Source organism: Amblyomma americanum, chromosome 5 (assembly GCF_052857255.1).
Source record: "Amblyomma americanum isolate KBUSLIRL-KWMA chromosome 5, ASM5285725v1, whole genome shotgun sequence".
NCBI classification, from domain to species: domain Eukaryota; kingdom Metazoa; phylum Arthropoda; class Arachnida; order Ixodida; family Ixodidae; genus Amblyomma; species Amblyomma americanum.
In genome coordinates, this window is record NC_135501.1 from 180,452,891 (window position 1) to 180,476,621 (window position 23,731).

Sequence of the window (23,731 nt, forward strand, 5' to 3'; positions counted from 1 at the left end):
TCGCCTTAAAGGACTTTGTTTTCTGGTACTTCGGTTACAGTGCCTAATCTAACTTTGAAGGACATCCAGAGAAGGGTCTTTACCACCTCCAGTCCACAAACACAGTTTTTCCTCCGTGACGTCGATTATTGCGTCCGCGTGATAAAAAAAAGTACAGTCAATTTCAGTAGCTAGACGAAACCTAAATTAGGTGTGCTAGCGCTGTGTGGCCATTGTTTCGCACTGTGTATCGTTCATCTGGACTAGTCTGCCAAGTCTCTACATGTGCCGCCATTCAATGCGCCTTTTGACGTTTGCTCTACACTCAAGAAGAGGATTGGGCGTTTGAGAGTGATTCCACGCGCAGTAAATAACGTTTCCGTCCTCATAATATAATACCCCCATTGGTTGGTGCAGGGCAGCCTGGTGCTTCTGCTGATGGGCATGAACGTGCTGGTGGCCGCGAGCGAGCAGACGGCGCTGAGCTCGCGCATCGCCCTGTACCTGATCGAGGCGTGCGGCTTCCGACTGCGGGGCATCCTGCTGGGCCTCACGGGCGTCACCTTCCTGGCGGCGCAGATGCTCATGGGAGGCTCGGCCACGCTTCTCATGGGCGCCGTCGTCGAGGCCACCGTGTTCGAGCTGCAGCACGACCTCATCGCCGCCGTCATCGCCCAGCGGAGGCGCCGAAGCGTGCGTGTCTGCTTCGTTGCACAAAGCCTGTTTCATTTCGAACGCGATAGCGATGCCCATTAATCTAAAACAGAGACATGTCCAACACTCACGGACAAAAACTTTGAAAATTCGAAAATTGTAAGATACTGTTATGGAAATATGGCCCATTCTTCTGATCTGTAGCAAAGTCATCATCTTGACGTGCTTTCATCGGTCGCATCGAACAGTTAAGGCTTCCATAGAAAACAAATGGGGAACTCTATTGACGATAGCTAAAACGTTGATAAAGAAGATGCAAGACTGCTGTTGGGGGACCTGCGGATAAATTGATTGCTCTAGGGAGATCTTACATTATATGAAAAAATCGTGCTCATAAACTGTTTCCCGTTTAAAGGTGCTTTTGTCCATAATTGGTGGGTATCTATGAGGTTTTCGCCATCTGTGGAAACTTCAGTTTGTTTCTTGGGCACTTGATCGGCAGCCAGCGGAAATAAAAAGAATATTCAGAGTGTACTAAGAAGGATATGAAGAAACGAGGGAAATTAAGAAAGCACAGTGTGTGTGTCCGATAGAAAAAAAAACACATTGTGCGCGGCACGGTGTGTTAGACGGGTAGGAGTATGCGTGGACGCCGAATGCTCACTTGGGTTCGTGGATCCCCTGAACTGCACTTATTCTGCATCTTTCTTTAGGCCGTGTCATTTTTTTTGGCTGGTCATTTAGCACATATCTTTCGGCACATATGCAGCGGGAGATGGAAGTTTTCGCTTGATATTTCTAATCATCACTAACCAGTCTATTCGCGCCGAAAGTGCCCCCCCCCCCCCACCCCTACATCAGTCTGTCCTCTAGCCTGAAAGAATGACTGACCATATACACATTCGTAGAACCTGGTTTTACTTGAAGAAGGGGTGCTCAGTGAGCCTTCTTAACAAGCACCTTCCCACACTGCATTTCCCCGTCCTCGTTTTCCTATTAAGATTCCTGGTCATCTACCCTGGTTCAATTGATTTATACAGTCATTTTATTTGTTTCACCTACATACAATTCTCTTTTGTGAACCGAACATTCCGCAAAACACTTTTAAGCGAAAGCTGTACTCCTCGAGGCAAACTCCAAAGGTGAAATGTGGCGAGCGTTTGACCTTCAGCCGGCGAAGCGGAGGTCTTTCTTCTGGCGTCACGTCACCTGACCCGCTTCGGAGAGGCGCCGCAGCTGTGCTCACTCGGAGCATCGCTGCTTCGGTACCACATGATTAGCGGGGATTTAACAGCTGCTTCGCCGGCGTTGCTCGCTCAGTTTCGTCATGGATGAAGCGTGCGCCGGTCCGAGCACTTCAACTCTTCGCCGCAAGCGCCAGACTAACTATGCTTAACAGAGCTTTCGCTCGTATAACTAGGTTCAAGCCATCCTAACTAGGTTAAAGCAGCCTAATTTTGGGTCATGCCATTAAAGTCAAATCAACACCACGATCGCTTTCGGACAGCCGAGTCCGTAGGCCTCCGAAATAGAGCGCACCATCACACAGACCAGCCTATCAACCACCACTTTGCGTCTGGCAGGGTCCAAGGTCCTCAGTGAGTGTACCTCCGCAGGTGCGCACCACCGTGGGGGGCGAGGTGGTGATGACGCCCGTGCACGTGATGCTGATCTCGCCGCGCCGCACCCTGTCGAGCCTCACCTCGCCCGAGGATGAGGAAGAGGAGGAGGAGAGCGACGAGAGCGACGAGGAGGAAGACCTGCGGCCCCGCGTCCTGGTGCCCTCCATGGGGCCGCTGGACGCCCGCAACCCGGGCGCCTACTACCAGCTACACGCCAAAGTGCCCGACGGTGGGGATTTCTCTGACTACACACCGCTCCCAGAAATTTCTATAGTAGACGATCTTCACACTATCTATAGAGTTTTGTCAATAAAGACTAGAGACTTTCTACAGACAAACTATAGAGATGAGTCTATAAAAAGTCTGTAGACCGTTTTTTTCAGGGCCGCTCGTTTCGCACACTTTGTTGCACTGCTGACTTTTTCAAGACAATTCCCTACAATTCTGCGATTATTTTGCTTTCTTAGAGTGCGCCGTTTGTTTTGAACCTCGGTTCTACTTAGGCGAAACACGTTAGTCCTCTTACTCGCCTATGTGAAGTGCTCGATCGACAAGCGAAAACTTGGCGTGGGGTACTGATGTCGAACTCAGTGGATATCCGTTCTATGTCCACTGGCATCTGAAAAGCTATGTGATTCGCCTGGGAGCAAAGGAGATGTGCTTGATAACTGATAAGCGATAGCCCAGCAACCGTATTTGAAATTGAAATTGACTTATTGATTCCTCCTACAATCTAGATGAGGCAAGGGCTAAAGGCTATGTGAAAGCCTGACAGAGGGCTCTGCACCCACACACACAGATTCGGCATCACGTAATCACAAAATGTAAACATAATACCATGCAATTATAAACATTATTAGGATAAAAACAAAGTAGAGACAGTAATATACTGTTGAAATCACTTCTACCTGCTGGCTATGCAAAGCAAACGGGGCAGGTACGCGAAACGGACACACTTGCGTCTATTTCTAACATTTATCAGACATGTAAGAAATTTCTCTGACTTTTCAATTGTTGAGATGAGAATCGCAACTATACCCTCACTAAATTTTGGTTCTTTAACGCAGATCCGAGAATCATAGCTGGAATGGAGGTCGTCATTCCGGAAATAGAAGAAAACGAAGATCCTAGTAAGAAATGGGCGTTTTTTTTCTCTCTGAACAAGCGTTTCGTGAACTTCTCCAGCATTTTACACAGTCGTGCCTCAGCTTCACTTTGGAACGAGTACACAGATGCGCAATTCTCTTCCTCTCCCACCACTGCAGGTGAGGTACCGGCGAAAACGGGCCCCATACTGAGGCATCGAAACACGGCCAACGTTTTTCTCCTCGAAGCGCAGTGAGTACGCGGACAAGGCCCAAGCATGTTTGCGGAGACTGCAACGATCGTCTTAACTGAAACTCACAACTTATGATATCGACTAACGCAATGTCTCGCACGGGCGCCTTAGCGTTTTTTTATGGAGGAAAAACGCTAAGGCGCCCGTGTGCTGTGTGATGTCAGTGCATGTTAAAGATCACCAGGTGGTCGAAATTGTTCCGGAGCCCTCCACTACGGCACCTCTTCTTTCTTTCTTCTTTCACTCCCTCCTTTATCCCTTCCCCTACGGCGCGGTTGAGGTGTCCAACGATATATGAGACAGATACTGCGCCATTTCCTTTCCCCCAAAACCAATTAATATTATTATTACCCGCCGCGGTGGCTCAGTGGTTAGGGCGCTCGACTACTGATCCGGAGTTCCTGGGCTTGAACCCGACCGCGGCGGCTGCGTTTTTATGGAGGAAAAACGCTAAGGCGCCCGTGTGCTGTGCGATGTCAGTGCACGTTAAAGATCCCCAGGTGGTCGAAATTATTCCTGAATCCTCCACTACGGCACCCCTTCCTTCATTTCTTCGTTCACTCCCTCCCTTATCCCTTCCCTTACGGCGCGTATCAGGTGTCCAACGATATATGAGAGAGATACTGCGCCATATCCTTTCCCCCAAAACCAATTATTATTATTATTATTATTATTATTATTATTATTATTATTATTATTATTATTATTATTATTATTATTATTATTATTATTATTATTATTATTATTATTATTATTATCTTTAACATGCACTGACATTGCACAGCACACGGGCGCCTTAGCGTTCTTCCTCAAAAAAAAAACGCAGCCGCCGCGGTCGGGTTCGAACCCGGGAACTCCGGATCAGTAGTCGAGTGCCCTAACCACTGAGCCACCGTCGCGGGTGGAAAGAGTAATTTTCAAAATTAGGGTAAAAATATGGCCTTTGCGGTACAGTATAGTATTGCCAGTGTTGGCGGACACCGAAAAGCAGGTGAATTTTTTTTACTAATTTCTGATAATTAAGTTTTTAACAATTAAAGTTAGGCGCCTAGTTGCAATTGGAGGGTTTGTAGCCGGTCGTTAGTAATAGCCATATCAGTTTGTAGAATTTAGGAAAAAAAGAATTACCCTTGGCGCTGTGGCTACTGATCCGGAGTTCCCGGGCTCGAACCCGACCGCGGCGGCTGCGTTTTTATGGCGGCAAAACGCTAAGGCGCCCGTGTGCTGTGCGATATCAGTACACGTTAAAGATCCCAGGTGGTCGAAATTATTCCGGAGCCCTCCACTACGGCACCCCTTTCTTCCTTTCTTGTTTCATTCCCTCCTTTATCCCTTCCCTTACAGCGCGATTCAGGTGTCCAACGATATATGAGACAGATACTGCGTCATTTCTTTTCCCCGAAAAACCAATTATTATTATTGTCAGTGCAGAGGTGCATCAAGTGGCCACTACACGAGTGGTCACGTCACTATGCTCCTATACGACTGAACTAAACTAAACGCCTAAATAGCGATTGCTGAATCTCGTGTTCCATAGTCGTAACCGTCCTGTGAGATTTTTTTTGGCCTTCGCACACAGCGCATATATGGGAGCCGACCACTTCCTAGGTAGGGTCTTATTAAGAAGGCCTCGCTCGGGAATGACAGCTTTTGCCGTCGAAAAGTCGCATTTTACGCGCAGAAAAATGAAGTGACCTGGCGGGCTAGATTTCTACATAAATCACGTATGACGCTCGCGTTCTCAAGCGGTTCCAACATGATAAAGATCTCATTTGCAGCCGGAAAGTCGCTCGTTGTTTCAAGCGTAGAGAAAGTGGGAAGCGTACTTAACTGAGTGTGTGACTGAAAAACAAACGAGCAGGAAAGGAATGTATTCCCACCAGAATGAGTTCACCCAGACGCTCAACGTCGTCAGTGCATATTTCTTGTCTAAGTTGCTTTTTCCGGATTTTTTATTTCGGTCAACCACGCGCGAACTGGCTAAAAGCGAAGGTTATCCAATAGAGTGACCTATATACACGAGAGAAAATGCGCGATAAGCTTGAGGAGGTTACGTGGTGAGGAACGGCGCGATAGATTTTGCACGATGTGCAAACTTAAGTTCGGCTGCGGTGCCCCAGGTGGCGTTGTTGAATTCCGGCCATGACCGTCGCAACAACGTCCGTGTGCGTTCAAGTCCTGTGCGATTCCCGTGCACGTTAAGTAACTGCAAGTGCCAGAAATAAATCCCCTGATCTCCACTGTGGCGCCTCGTTCTTTCTTTCTTTCTTTCCTCCTTTCTTTCTTTCTTTCTTTCTTTCTTTCTTTCTTTCTTTCTTTCCTTCTTTCTTTCTTTCTTTCTTTCTTTCTTTCTTCCTTCCTTCCTTCCTTCCTTCCTTCCTTCCTTCCTTCCTTCCTTCCTTCCTTTATGGCGCAGTTGATGGGTTCACCGGGAAGTGATACCACACCTGCGCTTTTCTAAATTTCGATTTCCGTTCGCTCGCAGTCGGCCACTACAGTTATGTTCTGCGCAGTGTTGCGGAGATGAAGATGTTACGGGGAGAGAACAGGGGGATGAATTCTTCCAGTAAGTGCGCTGTCACTAAGTGTCGCATTCGATTCAAAGGCGCACAACGAATACGTTTTCAAAAACCAGCTATCTAATCAGGTTATCTCGGCTGTGGCCACTATCTACAGATTTGGCTAAAAGTCTCCCGCTTATGAGCAGTACAGTCTGGTTCTTGCGGCACCTATGAAACTAGCAAGGTCCTTCAGTCTAAAGGACCAAACTCTTCCTCGCTCACCCGATATTTTTAGCTTCGTGGTTGGCGAAAACGCTTCCCTACACGCCTCTAAACGAGAGCTGCTGGCCTGGGGACTTTCGACTAACCCTTTACCTTCATTCGAAAGAAGGGTTAGGAATCCACTTTTTTTTTTCTACTACGGAGGAATGTCAGCCTGTCCGAGCGACACAGTTCGCAGATAGATGCAGGTAAAGGCTGAGTGTCAAAGTGACTTTTTTTTTTCTCCGGCAGCCGACTGCAGAAGATCAAGAAGGCGCTGATGATCAACGTGGCCCAGACCAGCGCCGTGGGGTGTATGGCAAGCATGCTGGGTAGCACGTCGGGCATCTACCTCCGAGACTACTACCAGGGGTGAGCCTCCCTCCCTTCTATTCTGGACATGCGTACACCGCGCGCGAACCGCATTTGCACTTTATTCCTCATGGACCCCAGGTCAGAAGCTCAACCATTAAACGACCATAGGCACACAGTTTTAGTTGCAGGTTTTGTCTTTTTTTCAAATGACGCGTTAGACAATAATACTCATGAATCACCGCGAGTTATTCGGGTATGACCGCTCAATAATTTACAATTAAACTTTTTCTTGACATTGGTTCGGTTTCCGCTTCATCAACCAAACGATGGCTGTGGAGTGTGGTTGACCTTTAGGTGACATGAGCAACGAAAAAAACCTGGAATATATACGCATAGTTTTAACTCACTACAGCACTTACACTAGCCAATTTAAATTTAGTGCGACAGATGAGAAATCTATTCTATCGTATTGTACTTGTAAGGAGAAATGAGCATGCCCATAATATTTGCACCTGTGCGGGTTCCAACGTCTTGAAACGCGGCTACGCTGCTCATCCAGGTAGCGCTATAATACATGAGCTACAGTGGGAGACCGCCGTATGAAGTCAGGTCTAGGTCCAGCTGAATAAAAGAGGAGCCCCCCTGTATTTTAAAGTTTCGTAACAGTATCGTATGATTCATGTACCTCTTGTACCACGTACCATTAAATGAAGCACGACGAGTAGGTGCAGCTTTTGACAAAAGTTTAGGAGCCAAAAAGTTTGCTTCTGGATCACAACGTGCGGATCGTTATGCATCCCCAGCACTCCATGTCTCTAGAAGTCAAAAGCACATCTCTTCCTCCCACTTCCGGAGATTAGGACTTCCTCGGATACCACAAGAGCCGCTCTAGATATACGCGCTTAGAAGGAAACCTTTTATGGGCTGTAAACATGTGGCAAATACTTCGACATAGCTGCAGCGCGAAAAAAGACGAACGCAATGAAAGGGAAACACTCGCGACACGGACAACCGCTGCGATTTTCCCGGTCGTGAGTGTTTTCCTTTCATTGTGTTTGTCTTTTTCGTTCTGCAGCTATGCCGAAGCTAAGAAACCAACTTGCCCAAAAGCTGCTCTTACTAACATATATGACAAATGATGTGTCCACTACGTAAATGAATAATCTACCCTACTTCGTGCCGTATAGTAAGACAGGCGCAGCACGGGATTTACCTATACAAGTTTTTAACGCGAAAGTGTTAGTAACCCCATGTCGAAAAAAATCTCTCTGGCGTCGGCATTGGAGACTGTGTTTGAGGCCTTGTGGCATAATCACAACCTGCCCACCTGATCATGAGCAAACTGAACAGCGTGGAAAGTGACAGTTGAATTAATGATTGATCGCGAGAGGTCGCTCGGGTAGAGCAACGTGAGTCTCAGAAGCCCAACGGGTGGCAGCACCTGCCATCCGCAGGGAAGTGGTTCGCTCTATTTACCTCTATCGACCAATCGGCGAAATTCGTGACACCAGGCATCGGCGGTGTTTTAGTATGACAAGTCTAATGCTATCGCTTTGTGCTGTTCTCTCACTGTTCAGGAGAAAGAGTTGAGCGCGTGTTATCGAAGTTTTCTATACAGGTTAGCCCTGTACGGCGTGTACCGAGTGTAAAATGTCCGGGAGACCTTCGGGGTAACTCTCTCCACTCTGGCGCAGCGTATACGGCTACGACGCCGTGACCGCCCTGTCCTGGACCCTCCTGGCTCTGCCGGTGGCCACCGTGTCCGTCTTGCTTTGCGCCTTCATCACCTACTTCCTCTTCCTGCGGGCATAGTGAGTGCATGTCTGAACCTTGCACTGTTTTCCTTGCGGACAGTTAGTGGATACGCCGTTCGTGCTCAAATGCTGAAATGAGAGCCGCTCTAAAAGTAGACGGACTTCGTCTACAGTAACGGAAATGGGCATATTTCGAACCCTAGTCTTGATTCTTAATTATTGCTTTTAATCTGTCATGCAAATGCTGTATCGCTGTGATAGCACGACTAGCTAGAGTAGTGTATTTCGAGAGCGCTGCATCACATATAGCTAGACTGTTGGTGTGTATATACGACTACAGTGTACGGCCTTCGAACTAAGCCGCTGCAGTGTCTCAGTGGTGCTCGGGTACTGACCTGAGAGACACGGGTTTGATCCCGGCCGCGGCGGTCGCATTTCGATTGAGGCAAAATGCTAGAGGCTAGTGTGCGGTGCGATGTCAGTGCACACTAAACAACCCCAGGTGGTCTAAATTTCCGGGGCCGTCCACTCCGGCGTCCCTCATAGCCTGAGTCGGTTTGGGACGTTAAAACGCCATGAGATCATGAAGTGCACTGTGTGATATCAGGTGGTCGAAATAATCCGGAACCCTGCACTGCGCGGCCCTCATAGCCTGAGTTGCTTTGGGATATTAAATAAAATGAACCAACTAACCAAACTAACCTTCAAATTGATATTCTTTGGGCCTTATTCAATGGAGAGGAAAGTCGCATCAGCTATGCCAGCCTAGAACTGCAACTCACAGATTCCACAATGCGTGGGTGCGCTGGAGTCACAATGAAGACAGTCATTGATCTAAATAAGCTGCGATGTGTCACCGTTGAACAAAATATGTAAAAAGACCATTCATATATAACGCTAACAATTCAGTTCACGTTCTCCACCACGTATACGTCACGAGAGAACGCGTGAAAGAGAACCACTTGTGTATGCTGTCTTGTTCTGTTGACGCAGCGATGTCCAAGAAGATGGCGATACGCTGCAGGCCATCACCGAGATCATAAGGAAAAAGCGCAAGTTTCTCGGCAAGCTCACGTGAGCATTACTTCTTTCCATGCCATCTACGAAGGTAGCCGTGAGAGCAACCGCTTTGTCGGGCGTGTAAACGCACATAACGCCAGCTTACGTGAACCCACTGCCGCCGTTAAGAACCATATCATCACCAGTAGCCACAGCAGCATCGTCAGCCCATTATCGTACAGTTCAGGAAAAAAAATGACAGAGTTCGAACTCTGTTAAACCGAGTATGCCTTGCGAAAGCACTTGGTTTCGAATTAACTTGCCTACTGCCTAAACATTGCCTTATCTTGTCTTATGAATTCGCTTACTAGCTTAGACATTGTTTTACATTGTCGTCCAAGACAATATCTCTTAAACTTCCATACGACGCGAACTTCCCAGAGCCACACCGTATCCAAATCCTTAATCTCAAAAGGCAAAGGTCGAGGGTTCGGAGACCCATCGGCTTTTTTTTTTTCAGGATTGCTAGTGAAGTAGCGCTTTCGCACCTAAAGACCCCTCCCTTTGATCTCCAGCTAACCGTGGCCTAAATACCCCAGGTCATCATACCTTAAGTTTGCAAACTCTCCAATCTCATCCGCACACCGGGCTCTCTGTCGCACCCTCCTACGCCTGCCTTCTCTTGAAATGCACTCCTCTACTCTAAGCGGCCACCGGGTTATCCGCTCGCCGCCTTGCATACCATGGCATGCCCATTTCCTCTTCTTGATCTCAGCTATGATATCAGCAATTACCGTTTGTTCCTGATTTATTCTGCTCTCTTTCTGACTTTTTCCTTATAAATAATTGTGTACAGACTTCTTGTAGACACTATGACCTTCCTATAGGTATTTCCTTTTGTCTATTTGTCTATTAGTAGTCTAAAATCTTAAGTGACAAGCCTACAAAATGTGTGTAACAATTCTATAGATAATTCAATTGACCGTCAATTGAAAGTCTACAGACAAAGCTCTACTAAGAGTTTTGGTCATGAAAGCATACATTGTCTATGACAGCTTATAGGCTTTATTGAAAAATTCTGTGAACAGTCTATATACTGTATAAAAATATTTAACGAGATAGCGTTAAGGAGCTCGTGTCGCAAAAAATCCGGCGTCGTTGTCGTCGGTGTCGTTGACAGTGAGAAAAATCCCCGAAAAATCCCTGAGAAACAACTTTTGAGGCCAGTGGACCACCTATGAGGCGTAACCTTGTGGCGTCATCACATTTCCTGCCGGGTTGTGAGCAAACTGCGCACAGTGGCAGGTGGCAGTTAATGACTAGCCGCGACAGGTTGCTCGGGAAGAACAATCTGGGTCGCATAAGCCCCATCTTTGGTGTGCACTTTCCATTGCTGTGCAGTAGCACATCACTTAACCGCTGCATTTGTACCTGTCCTTTCTTTGCCTCTTTCAACCCTTTCCTCACGTCACGGTCCGGGCGCCCACACCGAGTCATGCAGTTACTGCTTTCTCCTCCGCAGACCCCAACCCAGCTTTTCGAGACCTGCCAGACAGTCAAGCCAAGCATACAGGGCCTGCCGACGCGTCTCTCTGTAGCGGAAATAAGTTTTGGCCCGACGAAACGCAAAAATTGTAGTCGCTAAGCTCGCCGTTTCTTGACGTAACCTTTTCGCGTGCATAGAGGACATTTGTGCAAGGCCCCCGAAGTCGCCCCTGATTGCTGACGTAGACAAAAGCGGAGTACCGTAGCTCACCGAACACTGCCTCCAACCCAATGGTGCGTTTTCTTGCAGGCGCAAAGAGACCATCCTGGTGGCCTCTCTCGGCGTGCTTTTCGTCGCCTGTGTCGCCGGCAGGAGCATCGCCAGACTCGTGGGTTTGGAGCAGCAGCTCTCACTCAAGTGAGACTCATTCACCGTCTCACGAAAAACACGTTTGCGTGAACTGACGTGGTGCCTTGTTGTCTACTTTAGCGGACGCAAGTTTTTTTGGCATCTGTTTAGGTTACCGCAAGCATGTAATGTGCCGTGAATTGCTGGATAATATGCTATTTGCAAACCTTCGCGTCAGGCCTCACAAAGCACTCACACGCCTGGCAGCCGACATGAACGCAGGAAATAGCTTTCAGGTAGTTCTCCACAGGATGCTCGGTGTATGTATTCGCTTTCTTGTTTTGCGATGATGAGTGCTTAAAAGACCGAAATTGTGGTGAATATTTCACATGCCGAAAAAAGGAGTGAATCAAAAGAAGAGCAGCAGGAGTTTAGTGCTGAATCGCGATTCTTGCATAACGGATTCCGACAAGAATTGCTTACCTTCTCATCTGGGAAGGTTGGAGATTTTTTTTTCTGTGCAATCACCCATGGTATGCTCCTGAGGGAAATGTAATTTGAAGCTTCCTCTTCCCCCCCCCCCCCCCGACTTGTGACTAAAAGGTTAAGTCTCTGTTTCCATGAGATTTGGTTCGCGCCGCTGGTTCTCGGTGCCCCACGAGGCCTCCGTCGGTGCCACCACGCCCGCTAAATTTAGCGGAAGAACTCTGGCACAGGTGTACATGTTGCCATACCAGCGGCTATGGCCCAAGCGTTACGTCGTACATGACCATGGCGAGCCAACGAGCTCCATAAGCTAACGCTAGATGGCGCCACCGTGCCCGGTAAATTTAGCAGCTGAACTCTGGAGCAGCTGTACGTGTTGCCAGACCAAGCGTTACGGCGCAGATCAACTTGGCGAACCGAAGAGCCGCTTAAACTCTCCCTAAAAAAACGCGTCGTTCGTGCGTTTAATGTAAGCTTGGTGAGTCACGTCGGACAGAGATGCAGACGCAACCTTGGACGACGGAGCAGTCAAGCGTCTAACTCACTACTCCCCGTCGGTATCCCATTCCAGACTCCGAAACTTTCATAACATGGGCGAAGACTTGTACCTACATTACCTTAGCACGCAGTGTATAAATAGGCCCCTTTTCTTCATTCACTCTGTCCATCCTTTTACTGTCCCCAACGCCGACAGCTGTTCAGGTACCAGTCAAGTGAGTCTCATGATTTTTAATTTTCCCTTTTTTTTCGCTGCTCCTCATTTTTGTGTACATGTAACATGCCAGTACTAACGTCAATCTGCCTTCAGAGCTGATGACATGAGCAAGGTCTGGCACTGGCGTACAGCCTCAGCCAGTTAGCGAAATTAGGGAATGTGCAGCGAGGTTTCTCAACAATCAGCTCAGCTCCCTAATTTCATCTCCCCATCTCCAATTTCATTTTTTTAGATTTCTGTTCTCATACACACGTTCGTGTGTGCAGTTCTCTTGTAATCATAACCCTTCCCTCTGTGGACCAAATACATCAGCCGTGGTGTTCTTTGGCAGCTCCTCCTTTGCGCGATTCAAATAAAATCGTAAGGTATAGCGGCCGGAGCCCCGCTTCTACTTCACCATCATTATCATTACCATCATCATCATCATCAGCCAAACTACGCCCGTTGCAGGGCAAATAAGCCTCTCATATCCCTCCAATTGAACCTAGGTTTTCTATTTATTACCTGAACAAGCACTACCATTGCAGCAACCTCGGTGCAAGCACTGCAACATTTGATTAATTTTTAATACAAAAGCATCATATGTCCCATCAGCACAAGCCGTCCGCCGCCGTACATGACACAATTCGGACGATGCAGTACGCCGGTGTATGATGTCACAACACATGCAAGCGAAGATACTATGCAGTCATAAATGATGAAACGTAACGTACGATGACATATGACAGTCATGAATCGTGATCATTCTGCAACGTGTCATGACTAAGCACTTTACAAGTAACATAATGTAAGTTTGTACAAAGGATGCTCAGTCCTGACGCGTAGTCATAGTCATGACTTTAAATCATTCTGCAATGTACTATGACTCCGCACCTAATGTAACGTAATGTGAGGCGTGTAGAGTTTGCACAGAGTATTCATAGTCGTGCCTCACAAACGTAGTCATGACTCATAGTCATTATGCAACGTAATATGACTTGGCCCTTTAATTGCTTCGTATTTTCAGACGTAAGCAGTATTCAGTGTCTCTGCCAAATTTTTTTCTTTTATGCCGGTATGTTCTTTGTGAAAGTGCGTTTCTAGTCTTGTGATTGACGTTGTTAGCTGAGGCGCTCGTATGACATCGTGGTGTTAACGACGGTCACATGCATGCCTCGCTCCTGCGTGCCTTGCCAGGTACGCGCACGAGTCGGTGAAAGTATTCGTGGTCGTGGTGCTGCTGTCGTTTCTGCCCCGTGGTCGCCGCCGGGCACAGACAGTGCTCGACTGGCCGCATGTGACCGAGCGCATTTCCTGGCGGACCCTGCTGGCTGCCGGAGGAGGTCTCTCGCTCGCAGGAGTCGTCGAGGTACAACGTCTCCTAACATCGTACGCTATTTAAGGGAGAGGGCATGTGCTCAACGAGTCACAACTTCGTTGGTGGCGTGAAGTGACATGCGCGCTAAGACTTTGTTTCCGACTGCGATGTATGCGGTTGGAAGCATCCTTGCACATATGTTGCGTGGGAATGTTGTGCTGAAAAGCTACGCGTACAGACGTAAACGATTACCGCTGGTCCAAAAGGATAACAGAGTGGATTTCAAGAGAAGGCAAGCGTAGCAGGGGGCGTCATAAAGTTAGGTGGGCGGATGAGATTAAGAAGTATGGGGGCATACGGTTGCCGCAGCTGGCAAAGGACAGTGTTAATTGGAGAGACATGGGAGAGGTCTTTGCCCTGCAGTGGGCGTAGTCAGGCTGATGATGTTGATGATTACAACAGATGTCCACGACAGCAGAAAATTATTCGTCACGCATGTAAATGTCTACCTCAAACCCACACCTATACACATGGCCGCTCAAACGCCGTGGTGGATCGGTGGTTATGGTGCTTGCCTGCTGACCAGAAAGACGCGGGTTCGATCACAGTCATCCCATTTCGATAAACATGAAATGCTAGACCTACGAAATGTGCGATTTCAATGCACGTTGAAGAACTACGGGCGGTCGAAACTTCCAGAAGCCCTCAAGCATGGCGGCCCTCATAGCCCGAGTTGCTCTGGGACATTAAACCCCATAAAACTGCCAGAGAACATAACAGCTGCTCATTCTGCAAAAGGTTTTGCCCCACGGCTTACAAGTAGAGCTGTTCGAACAATTGGCCTTAATGACGGAAAGGTTTGGTTTGATTTATGGGGGTTGAACGTCCCAAAGCGACTCAGGCTATGAGAGACGCCGTAGTGAAGGGCTCCGGAAATTTTGACCCCCTGGGGTTCTTTGACGTGCACAGAAATGGCACTAGTACGCGGGCCTCCAGAATTTCTCCTCCATCAAAATCGACCGCCGCAACCGGGACCGAGCCCGCGTCTTTCGGATCAGCACCCGAGCGCCAAAACCACTCAGCCACTGCGGCGGCCAGTGACGGAAAGGATCGCACGATATGTCCCTAGAGTACTGACACATGTTGCCCATGTTGGCGCCCGAATTGCAAGGTGCATGCAGGGCGCAAAACAAACGAGCACATCTTGCTGAATATACGATTTGCGAAAAATGCGTCCTTCTACATAGCCTAAAAAAATCAGCGGACGCCTAGGCAATGCCCATCCTGTATTACGATTGCACAAGACCATCGAAGCGTTTGTCGTCACTTCCGGTTTGACTGCGTTGCTTCAGGTCGTCACATCCGCTTTGGAGCACCTTCTGGTCGTCGCTTCCTATTTGCTGACGTAACTTTTCTATGGGTGACGTGACGTCACGACATGACATGCTTGTCATGACCACGCATCACGTGTCATGCTTAGTCATGCGCCTCAGCACACCCACCCGCCATGTTTGATCACGAGACCTGACATTTGGCATCGACGCAGGTGTGACACTGGACGACGATAAACAAGCCAGCTAGAGTTCATTATGCTTCGCATATTTGTTTCGTTTGCGCTGACGTTTCACAACATGGGACCGTTCTCTGTGCTCGTACGTGGTTCAGCATTTTCAGAGCGCCCATGTGCTGCAGTGTCTCGGCTGCGGGAGGTGGTTGGTTCGAAACCCACTGCCGGACACCCACCGGTAAAAATGAGTACAAGCGGCCCCGGCCTGGCGCCCGGCTTTCTTTAGGGGTGTTCGCTTGGGAGAAGCTCCGTAAACCCCGCTGCATCCCTCGCGGGCCAAGCGACAGTTTCGAACGACCTCGCAGCCTGCTGAAGGGGGTACCCCTTCGGCCAACAGGGTTCGAGCGCGAGCAAAGCCTCGATGCGCTGTCCCTGGGCGCGCGCACGCCCTAGCGCAACGGCTTTTCCTCCTCCGTGAGGTCAAAGCAGACCTTCCGCAGAGATGGCAACTCCCTCAGCGCCACGGTGTCTCCGCGACGACGCCTCCCCTCTCGCGAGACGCACACACCGTCGCCCGCAGTTCTCTCGACAGAACGCACAACTCTCGCCGAACCTTGATCCGCTGCACACAGCAGCATCAGCAGGAGCAGTCATAAAAAAAGGACACAAATGGGCTTCTACCGCACGAGGCGGATTTAGGGTTGCTTGCCGGCGGAACTCATCGCTGATCCGTCAAGGCAGCTGTGGTCAAGACCCTTTTTTCTCAAGCACCTCACCCTAGAAGAGCCGAGCACCAGGCCGGGGGAAATCTTGTACCCATTAAAAAACCGGTGGGTACCCGTCGGCACTGGGGATCGAACCCAGCACCTTCCGGATGCGAGGCGGACGCTCTACCACAAGGCCACGCTTTGGCTTTCTTTGTCTTTATTGCCTCTTTTGACAGTTTACAACAGATCACAAATATGTTCTGCGCTGCACTCTCAAACATCACGAGCGGACATGTGTTTCACTCACGTGAGAAAATCAAAACTCTTTTAAAGAACACAACTCTCTCATCAACTCGATAACTTCATCTCCAAAACATAGCTCCTTGTACACTTCACGCAGCTTAAATATGCTTTCTTGAAGCAATCTCGGACAGACCGCGCATCTTGATCGCATCGCGTACAAACGAACCGAAGCGTGGCCTTGTCGCAAAGCAGGATGGCTGTACAACACCACGCTTCGGTTCGTCTGTACGCGATGCGCCATTAAGCCTAAAGCCGCACCCCTTGCGCACTCTGACGCAGTCCACTGGTCTGTCATGGCGCATCACTGAGAAGGTGACCCGCCTGGACTCCCTGAGCCCGCTGCAGACTCAAGTGCTGCTCACCCTGCTCGCTTCGCTGCTCGCGGAGGTCAACACCAACGTGGTCATCGCCAGGTTCCTCATACCAATCGCCACGGGCATTGTGAGAACTCAGCATAGTCGCGTTGCTCTGAGCGTGATGTCCAGTCGGTTCGTTGCAGAAATTGCAGTACGCGATGGCTGGACGTTGAGCGCAGACGCCCATTTCTTTTAGTTCCGGTATCCGCTGTGTAACTTTCAGAAACCGCAATTTGTGATGACAGATGCACACATTATGGCGCAAGGACGTTTTTCGGACTGATCGTTTAATGTTACAAGGTTCCAGCTACTTGATGAAACGACTTCCTAGTGTAAAACAACCATTATAATGTCTGGGGTGCTGAAGAAAGTTGGGGTTTCCTCAACAAGCGTGCCATGATGCCTCTGTCTCGCTTACGAATTGAGAATCGCCAGTCTTCTAATAAGTACGAAAGCCAGGAGTAAGTCCATTTCGAGTTCTCCCACAAAAGGCGTTCTCTTTCACTCATTCAATCAGAGTGAATACAAGTTGGGGGTCAGGTGGAGCTTAGCTACACCCTGCCTTGCACGCGCTTACGCGGACCTGTGCACGCCGCAGGGTGTGCTGACCAACGTGCACCCACTGTACTACGCCTTGCCCGTGGCGATGGCATCGTGCACGCCTACAATTCTGCCCACGGCGGCACCCAGCATCGCGATCGTTACCGCCGCCATGGACATCGAGTTCAACGACATTGTAAGTCCCAACCTTCCTCCGCATATTAAAAAAAGACAAAATAAAAACGCACCGGCTGCACGCTACTTAAAAATAATAAGCGGACACCTACGCAATGCCCAGCCTGGTTCGACGATAGCACATGTATCCAGCCGCGCTCGGCAGGCGAGACCTAGCATCACCACACATGGTCTGAAGTCGGACATGTTCTTAGTCGGTTCATAGATTCAGCAAGTGTAAAACTTCGCGAAGAGGACAGGACGAAAGCAGATGCAGAGACACACTCACAAAGCGCATGCTTTTGAGAGGTAGAGTAGAGCCCGGGGTAGAAGACAGGCACTGAAATAAGACGTGATGTTGGGGCAGTTGGTTCATAGATGCCTTCAAGTGTACAACTAATAGTGGTTTAACGTAGTGTCGTAGTGGCTTAACGAAGGTGCAAGCTGCAGTAGCGGTTGCAATGGTGCGATTCGGACTCCAGGCTGCAGGATGACAGCATACAGGAAGATAAGATAGTTGTAGATTAAACTTTGGCAGTTCCTCCGCATTAATCCATTTGATCGCCTCCCAATTCTAGACGGGTGGTCCCACGAAACTAGCGCCGCTGTAAACCATTCTATAAAACCGTTTGAACGCCGTACACTGGCATATACTCTTAATTCTCATATCTGCATTCACGCGATAATTGTTTGCAGAATGGCGGCTTGCGAACGGAGCACCATCGTGCGTGGTACAAGATGTAGAATGCATCCTGCAATGAAACAAAATGAAGGCCTTGTTGCGACGAGCCGTCCACGCGTGTATTCGTTTGCAGCTGTACCCCGGGCTGGCCGTCAAGCTGTCAGCCGTTGTCCTCATACTGGCCTCGGTGAACACGGTGGGAGCGGCGCTGTTCCCGTGGGGAGAGCTGCCGTCGTGGGCCATTGCCAAGCACATCTACGATGGCGCCACCATCTTTGTCAACACCAGCAACAGCGCCGGCTAGCGCATGACCTCCGCAGCAGCTCGCTTTCTTTTCGCTTCCTCATTTCTTTTCTTTCTTGGTTCTGTCCTTTCTTCTCTCTACGACGACGACGACGACCGGAACGACTGACTTTCCCCTCTCCAATCTCTTCCTTCCTGTACCAATTTCTGCCCTTTCTGTTATCCTCCAACACCCCTCTCTTATTGTGTGCACCTTTCTACCACACCTCTCCCTTTTGTTACCTTAGGACGCTTCTTAAGGATACTGTATATTCCTGTAGCCATAGCCATACCTAACCCTATGCCGACCTTTCCAACTTGGCGCACCTTATACGGAGTTACCTTTGTTGCGTTTAAGCACTTGTGTTCATTTTTGACACTTCTGCAATAACTGAGACGCGCTGTATTGAGTACAGCGCGTGGGGTGAAGTTTAACGCGCAAACCAGCTGTTCAACATCCCCCCCCCCTTTTTTTTTCCACTGATAACTGCCAATACATTTGGGGACTTTTTATACTTGGATATACTGGGAGACAGCTTCCTTGCTGAAATATAGGGATGTCGTTTGATGTGCGTACGCCCGATGTGGATGTGAGGAACGCTGAGGTTCCCGGTGCCTTCTCGTCGGTAGCGAAAAATTTTGACCAGCGCATTATTTTGTTTGCATGCTGCGCATAGGAACTGTGCTGGCGCCTTTTAATGCACCTGACAGAGCGTGCTTGCGCAGAAACTGAAGCTTGTGCTTTTGAGCCGCCAAGACAACCGACTATGCTCCACCACAACAGGCACGGAAATCAAGACGACCGGCTCGACTGCGCTGCAGTCAAATGGGAAGCTGCTGCTAGGACGACAGGTCCCCCGAGGCATCGGCGCAGTAATTGTGGATTGTACTGTTGTGCGAGTGTGCTGTCGCCAATGTGAGGGGCACAGATGCATCTTCACGCATCTTTGGGGAAGGCAGTAAATGGTGCTCGAGGGAACGCCATGCGTTATGAATTTTCTCGACATGAAACATCAATCTTTTTTTTATGCGACATCATCGTCGGACGAATTTGCGTTGAAGCGTTGGACATAGACCAAAAGCAACTTGACCAGGCTGAACGTGACGAATCCTGTGTATGGCAAGTGTGTATGAGCCAGACTAGTTCCTTCTGATAGTAATGACCCGAAGTTTCACCACCAGATCGGAAGTGACACCGCCTAAACCAGGAGTGACGTAAACTAAGTCGTCAGTGCAGTCACCAAGCCGAAAGTTTGTCGCGCTCAAGCGACAAGTGGAGCTATGCTATCGCATCGCACACGTGATGCGATTGTGTGTCCCAATTATTTGCGAAAGGAGTAACCGCTTTCGGCGTGACTAAGAAACCCAAATGTTGCACTTTCATCAATTCAGCAACGGTATAAAATTGAGTTTTTTGTTAGCAAAGTCGTCGTTAGTTCATGTGAGAGAGTAAGATGTCAGGTGCAATAAAAGCCGTCACCTACACGTAAAGCATCCTCTCTGGAGCAAACCAGTTTGCGATTTCACGCAGAGACGCCACACATCAAAGGAATAAAGCAATCTACTGGTAACGACTGATGTCCCTTTAAGGTTGTTTGACGGATGTTCAGCCATTTCCGCGTTACATTCGTTTCAGCTTTCGAAACAATACAGGTGGCAAAACTTGTGGGGTTCTTTTGCCGAGAAACTATCAGTGGTAGTCTTGAAAGACAATACTTAATTTCAGGAAGTACGCTCCATGTACTTACCTTATAAAGTAGGTAGCTGCTGAAAGCGGTGAAGCTCTGAGTGCGCATGGCCTATAGCAGGTTCAACTGCGCGAGTTCTGAGGTACGTAGTGGCTCATTGTAATCGTGATTCACGAACATGCAGAAGCATGGAGACCTGCAGAAGGTGGATATTAAGTTGTGAGTGTAAAATCGAGGATACATCTTCCAGCCGCGCTCCGATCAAGTCGAGTGCCAAGCAGGCAAACAGGCAGGAGTTCGTTTCGTTCGTAACGTCCTCGGGAAGTTAATCACCAGTGCTCAACAAGTTTGGTTGACCGAGAGAGAGCCAGATTCTGAGGGCGAGGGGAACGGCCTTGAAGAATTGCTATGCAGGTCAGCTTTCATCGAAGTTACGAATATGTAAAGCCTGCAGTTGTTCAACTTCCGAAAAACGCAGAATTAATTTAGTGTGAAGTCCCCATGGTTCACGTGATCGCGAATGACACATTCTCCCGGCCCACATGACCTCTATTGCCGCAGATGAACCTCTTCGGACCCCTACTCCTTGCGTCGGTTTGTGTTCGGTCGGTGTCGGTGTGTGTGTAATGACATGCGTGGGTGTGTGTTAACTATAATAATTGGTATTCGGGGAACGGAAATGGCCCAGTATGTCTCATATATCGGTGGTCACCTGAACCGCGCCGTAAGGGAAGGAATAAAGGAGGGAGTGAAAGAAGAAAGGAAGAAGAGGCGCCGTAGTAGTAAGCTCCGGAATAATTTCGGCCACCTGGGGTCTTTAAAGTGCACTGACATCGCGCAGCACACGAGCGCCTTAGCGTTTTGCCTCCAATAAAAACGCAGCCGCCGCGGTCGGGTTCGAACCCAGGAACTCCGAATCAGTGTGTTAATAATAATAATTGGTTTTCTGGGGAAAGGAAATGGCGCAGTATCTGTCTCATATATCGTTGGACACCTGAACCGCGCCGTAAGGGAAGGGATGAGGGAGGGAGTGAAAGAAGAAAGAATCAGTGTGTTCAAGACATGAATTTCACGACATGAATTTCACGTACGTCTAATGACCGCAGTGCGAGTTCCAGCTAGAGTGTGTGCGTGGGACATCGCCCTATTAAACTCATTGTATTATGCCATCATCAACGTTCATTCGCTCTTTCCCTTCTCTCCCCTTTCCCCGATGTGGAGTAGCAGGCCAGGGTCATGTTACCACCGGCCGAACTCTCCTCCTTTCCTCTCATTACAATTCCTTTTGTCTCTCTCTTATTCAGTTACCATGACTCCTGTCGTGTGTCGATGCCGTTTGACAGGTAGTGAGAGTGACCTGTGAAGAACACATGCCAATCGCAAGGACGCCAGCAGTTCTATGCCGGTTTGAAGCCCGCCAAGTCTCCTCGTTCCCTCGGCAACGCGGCAACTGTGAAACAAAAACTTAGCATACCCTTCCTCTTTGTCTTCTAATTTTCGCATTACATCCTCCGCTTCGTCATCGGGCTTCATTCTTGGTGAGTGTGCTTAGCCCGGAAATGAACGATCTTGAAAATTCTTTCCTAAAACGATCATCCCATCTCAAACTGTCTTCTTCGGCCTGTAGCGGGACATCCTGAGACCTGTAAGTTAAAAGAAATCGACCGAGTCACGCCAATTCTCTCTCATCCCACTGCCAACATTTTTTTTTGCCTTTCTCACTACATGACTCTCTACAGAGATATCGTTCGGATCTGTGACCATATCTCAATGACGTCATCAGACAGTAGTGGAGACAGGGTCCAAGAAATGCACATGAATCGCTTTCTCGCAGTTGTAGACAGAAGCAAAGTGTGTCTTTCAAGCACTCTTTCCGCATGCTGGGTCAAAATCAACCAGGCCGCGGTGGCCCAGTGGCTAAGGCACTCGTATATTGAGCGGGAGTACCCGGGTTCGAATCCGGCCGCGGTGGTCGCGTTTCGACGGGGATGAAGCGGAAAATGCTCCCGTGTTGTGTACAATGTCAGCGCACGTTAAAGACCCCCAGGTAGTCGAAATTTATCCTGGAGACCACCACCACTACGGCACCTCTTTCTTCCTTTCTTCTTTCACTCTCTCCTTTATTTCTTCCCTTACGGCACGGTTCTGTAGTTGTTGTTCTTGTTGTTGTCCTCATACTATGGCACATGCCCACATAGGGAGATTGGCCAAGAATTGGGGGGGCACAGAGAGTTTTTGAGGTAAATAATTCCTGGACGAAAATAAAATGAATGGTGAGGACGGAAGAAGTAAACAAAAAGGAACAACGAAATGAAACGGGAAATACAGTCCACCGAGATATGTGAGGAAGTTACTGCGTCACTTTCTTGAAAAATGAATTTTTCGGCCAGATCAAGAAACTATAGGGGCCTTCCCCAACACATCGTGATCGCACCTGAGTTATCACCCTCCGCTGAGTCCAGGTCTCGCCGCCGTCTTGGTTAGTTCCGCAGCCGCTAGGGACTCAATAAATGTACTTTGTCTCTCTTTGTCATGATATTGTGCCATACTCGCCTAAAAAAAGTTGGAGGACGCTTAAGCTTAGTCTTTAAGAGCGAATCGCGACAGCGTGTTGCCGCGTTGCCAAGGGATGCACGGAATGCCGTCGCCGGTTCGGCGCGACGCGTGGCCCGTGGGACAATTTAAGGAAAGGACGCCTGTCTCACATATCACGGTGGACACCCGAACCGGGACGTAAGGGACGGACAATGAAATGAAAATTGGTTTTAAGGAAAGGAAATGACGCCTCTCTCACAATTCTCGTTGGACACCCGTACCGCGCCGTAAGGGAAAGAAAAGCCCATCTCTTACGGCGCGGTTCAGGTGTCCACCGAAATGCGCCATTTTTCGCTCACGGGCAACGCCGCTGACGACACCGGCTTTTCTGCGACATGAGCTCCTTAACGCAGTCGCGTTAAAATCAATTTTGGTATATATACTGGAAGCATCACATGGGGTGAACTGGAATTTGTACAAGGCTTTGCTAAGCAACACGAGCAAAGCACTCCGAGCCTCGCTCTAGGCTAAAGAAGATGAGGACTGCGCCAGCACGGGGAGCACGAGCAAGGAAATAATCGAACGCGAACGGGTGGCAGCTTGCGAAGGGCTTAGACAAAGCAGCACTTCGCCTCTTGCGTTCACGCGGTGCCGTCCTACCGGCCATCTATCTCCAGGTAAGTTGTTATGCTAAGTGGCGTAGTCATTAGATCTTGCAGTGGCGCTATTTAGTGATAGCGGCTTGCAGCAGCACGAAGATATCCACCATGTAATCACGTAATTCCATCGAAGCCCTTGCTGGTATATGCACCTATCGATACTTTACAAAAAAAAACGGCAAAGACGCTTAAGACTGCTTACGTGTGACAAGGCCTAAAGCCGCCCACTCCGTGAATGCTCAAGCCGTGCGCTGCGGCATGGTGTATCCCGATGCCATGCCGCTGGCAGTTTTACCTCTGCATGGCTTTACCTAGCCGACACCGCGACGCCGCCGCACCCCTTCTTATTTGTGCGATAACTTCGTGAAGGCAGTCGCCACCATATACCGTCGCCTATACCGCCGCCCGCCTCATCTCCCCCACCAGCTTTCGAATCAGGTTAAATGCGGATGGGGCGCCGGGCTACTGATCCCGGAGTTAACGGGTTCGAACCCGACCGCGGCGGCTGCGTTTTTATGGAGGAAAAACGCTAAGGCGCCCGT

The 23,731-nt window shown here is 49.0% G+C and overlaps 1 protein-coding gene across 1 annotated transcript; it reads left to right on the forward strand.

Moving 5' to 3' along the window:
* Nucleotides 1-423: 423 nt before the first annotated feature.
* On the forward strand, nt 424-18,451 carry LOC144135366 (sodium-dependent dicarboxylate transporter SdcS-like). The gene is made up of 12 exons (XM_077668043.1): nt 424-672; nt 2,250-2,484; nt 3,323-3,385; nt 3,521-3,593; nt 6,609-6,728; nt 8,366-8,482; nt 9,419-9,499; nt 11,220-11,327; nt 13,636-13,807; nt 16,553-16,714; nt 17,228-17,365; nt 18,159-18,451. The coding sequence occupies exons 1-12, from the start codon at nt 424-426 to the stop codon at nt 18,327-18,329; spliced, it is 1,689 nt and encodes a 562-aa protein (XP_077524169.1). The 3' UTR covers nt 18,330-18,451.
* Nucleotides 18,452-23,731: the final 5,280 nt, after the last annotated feature.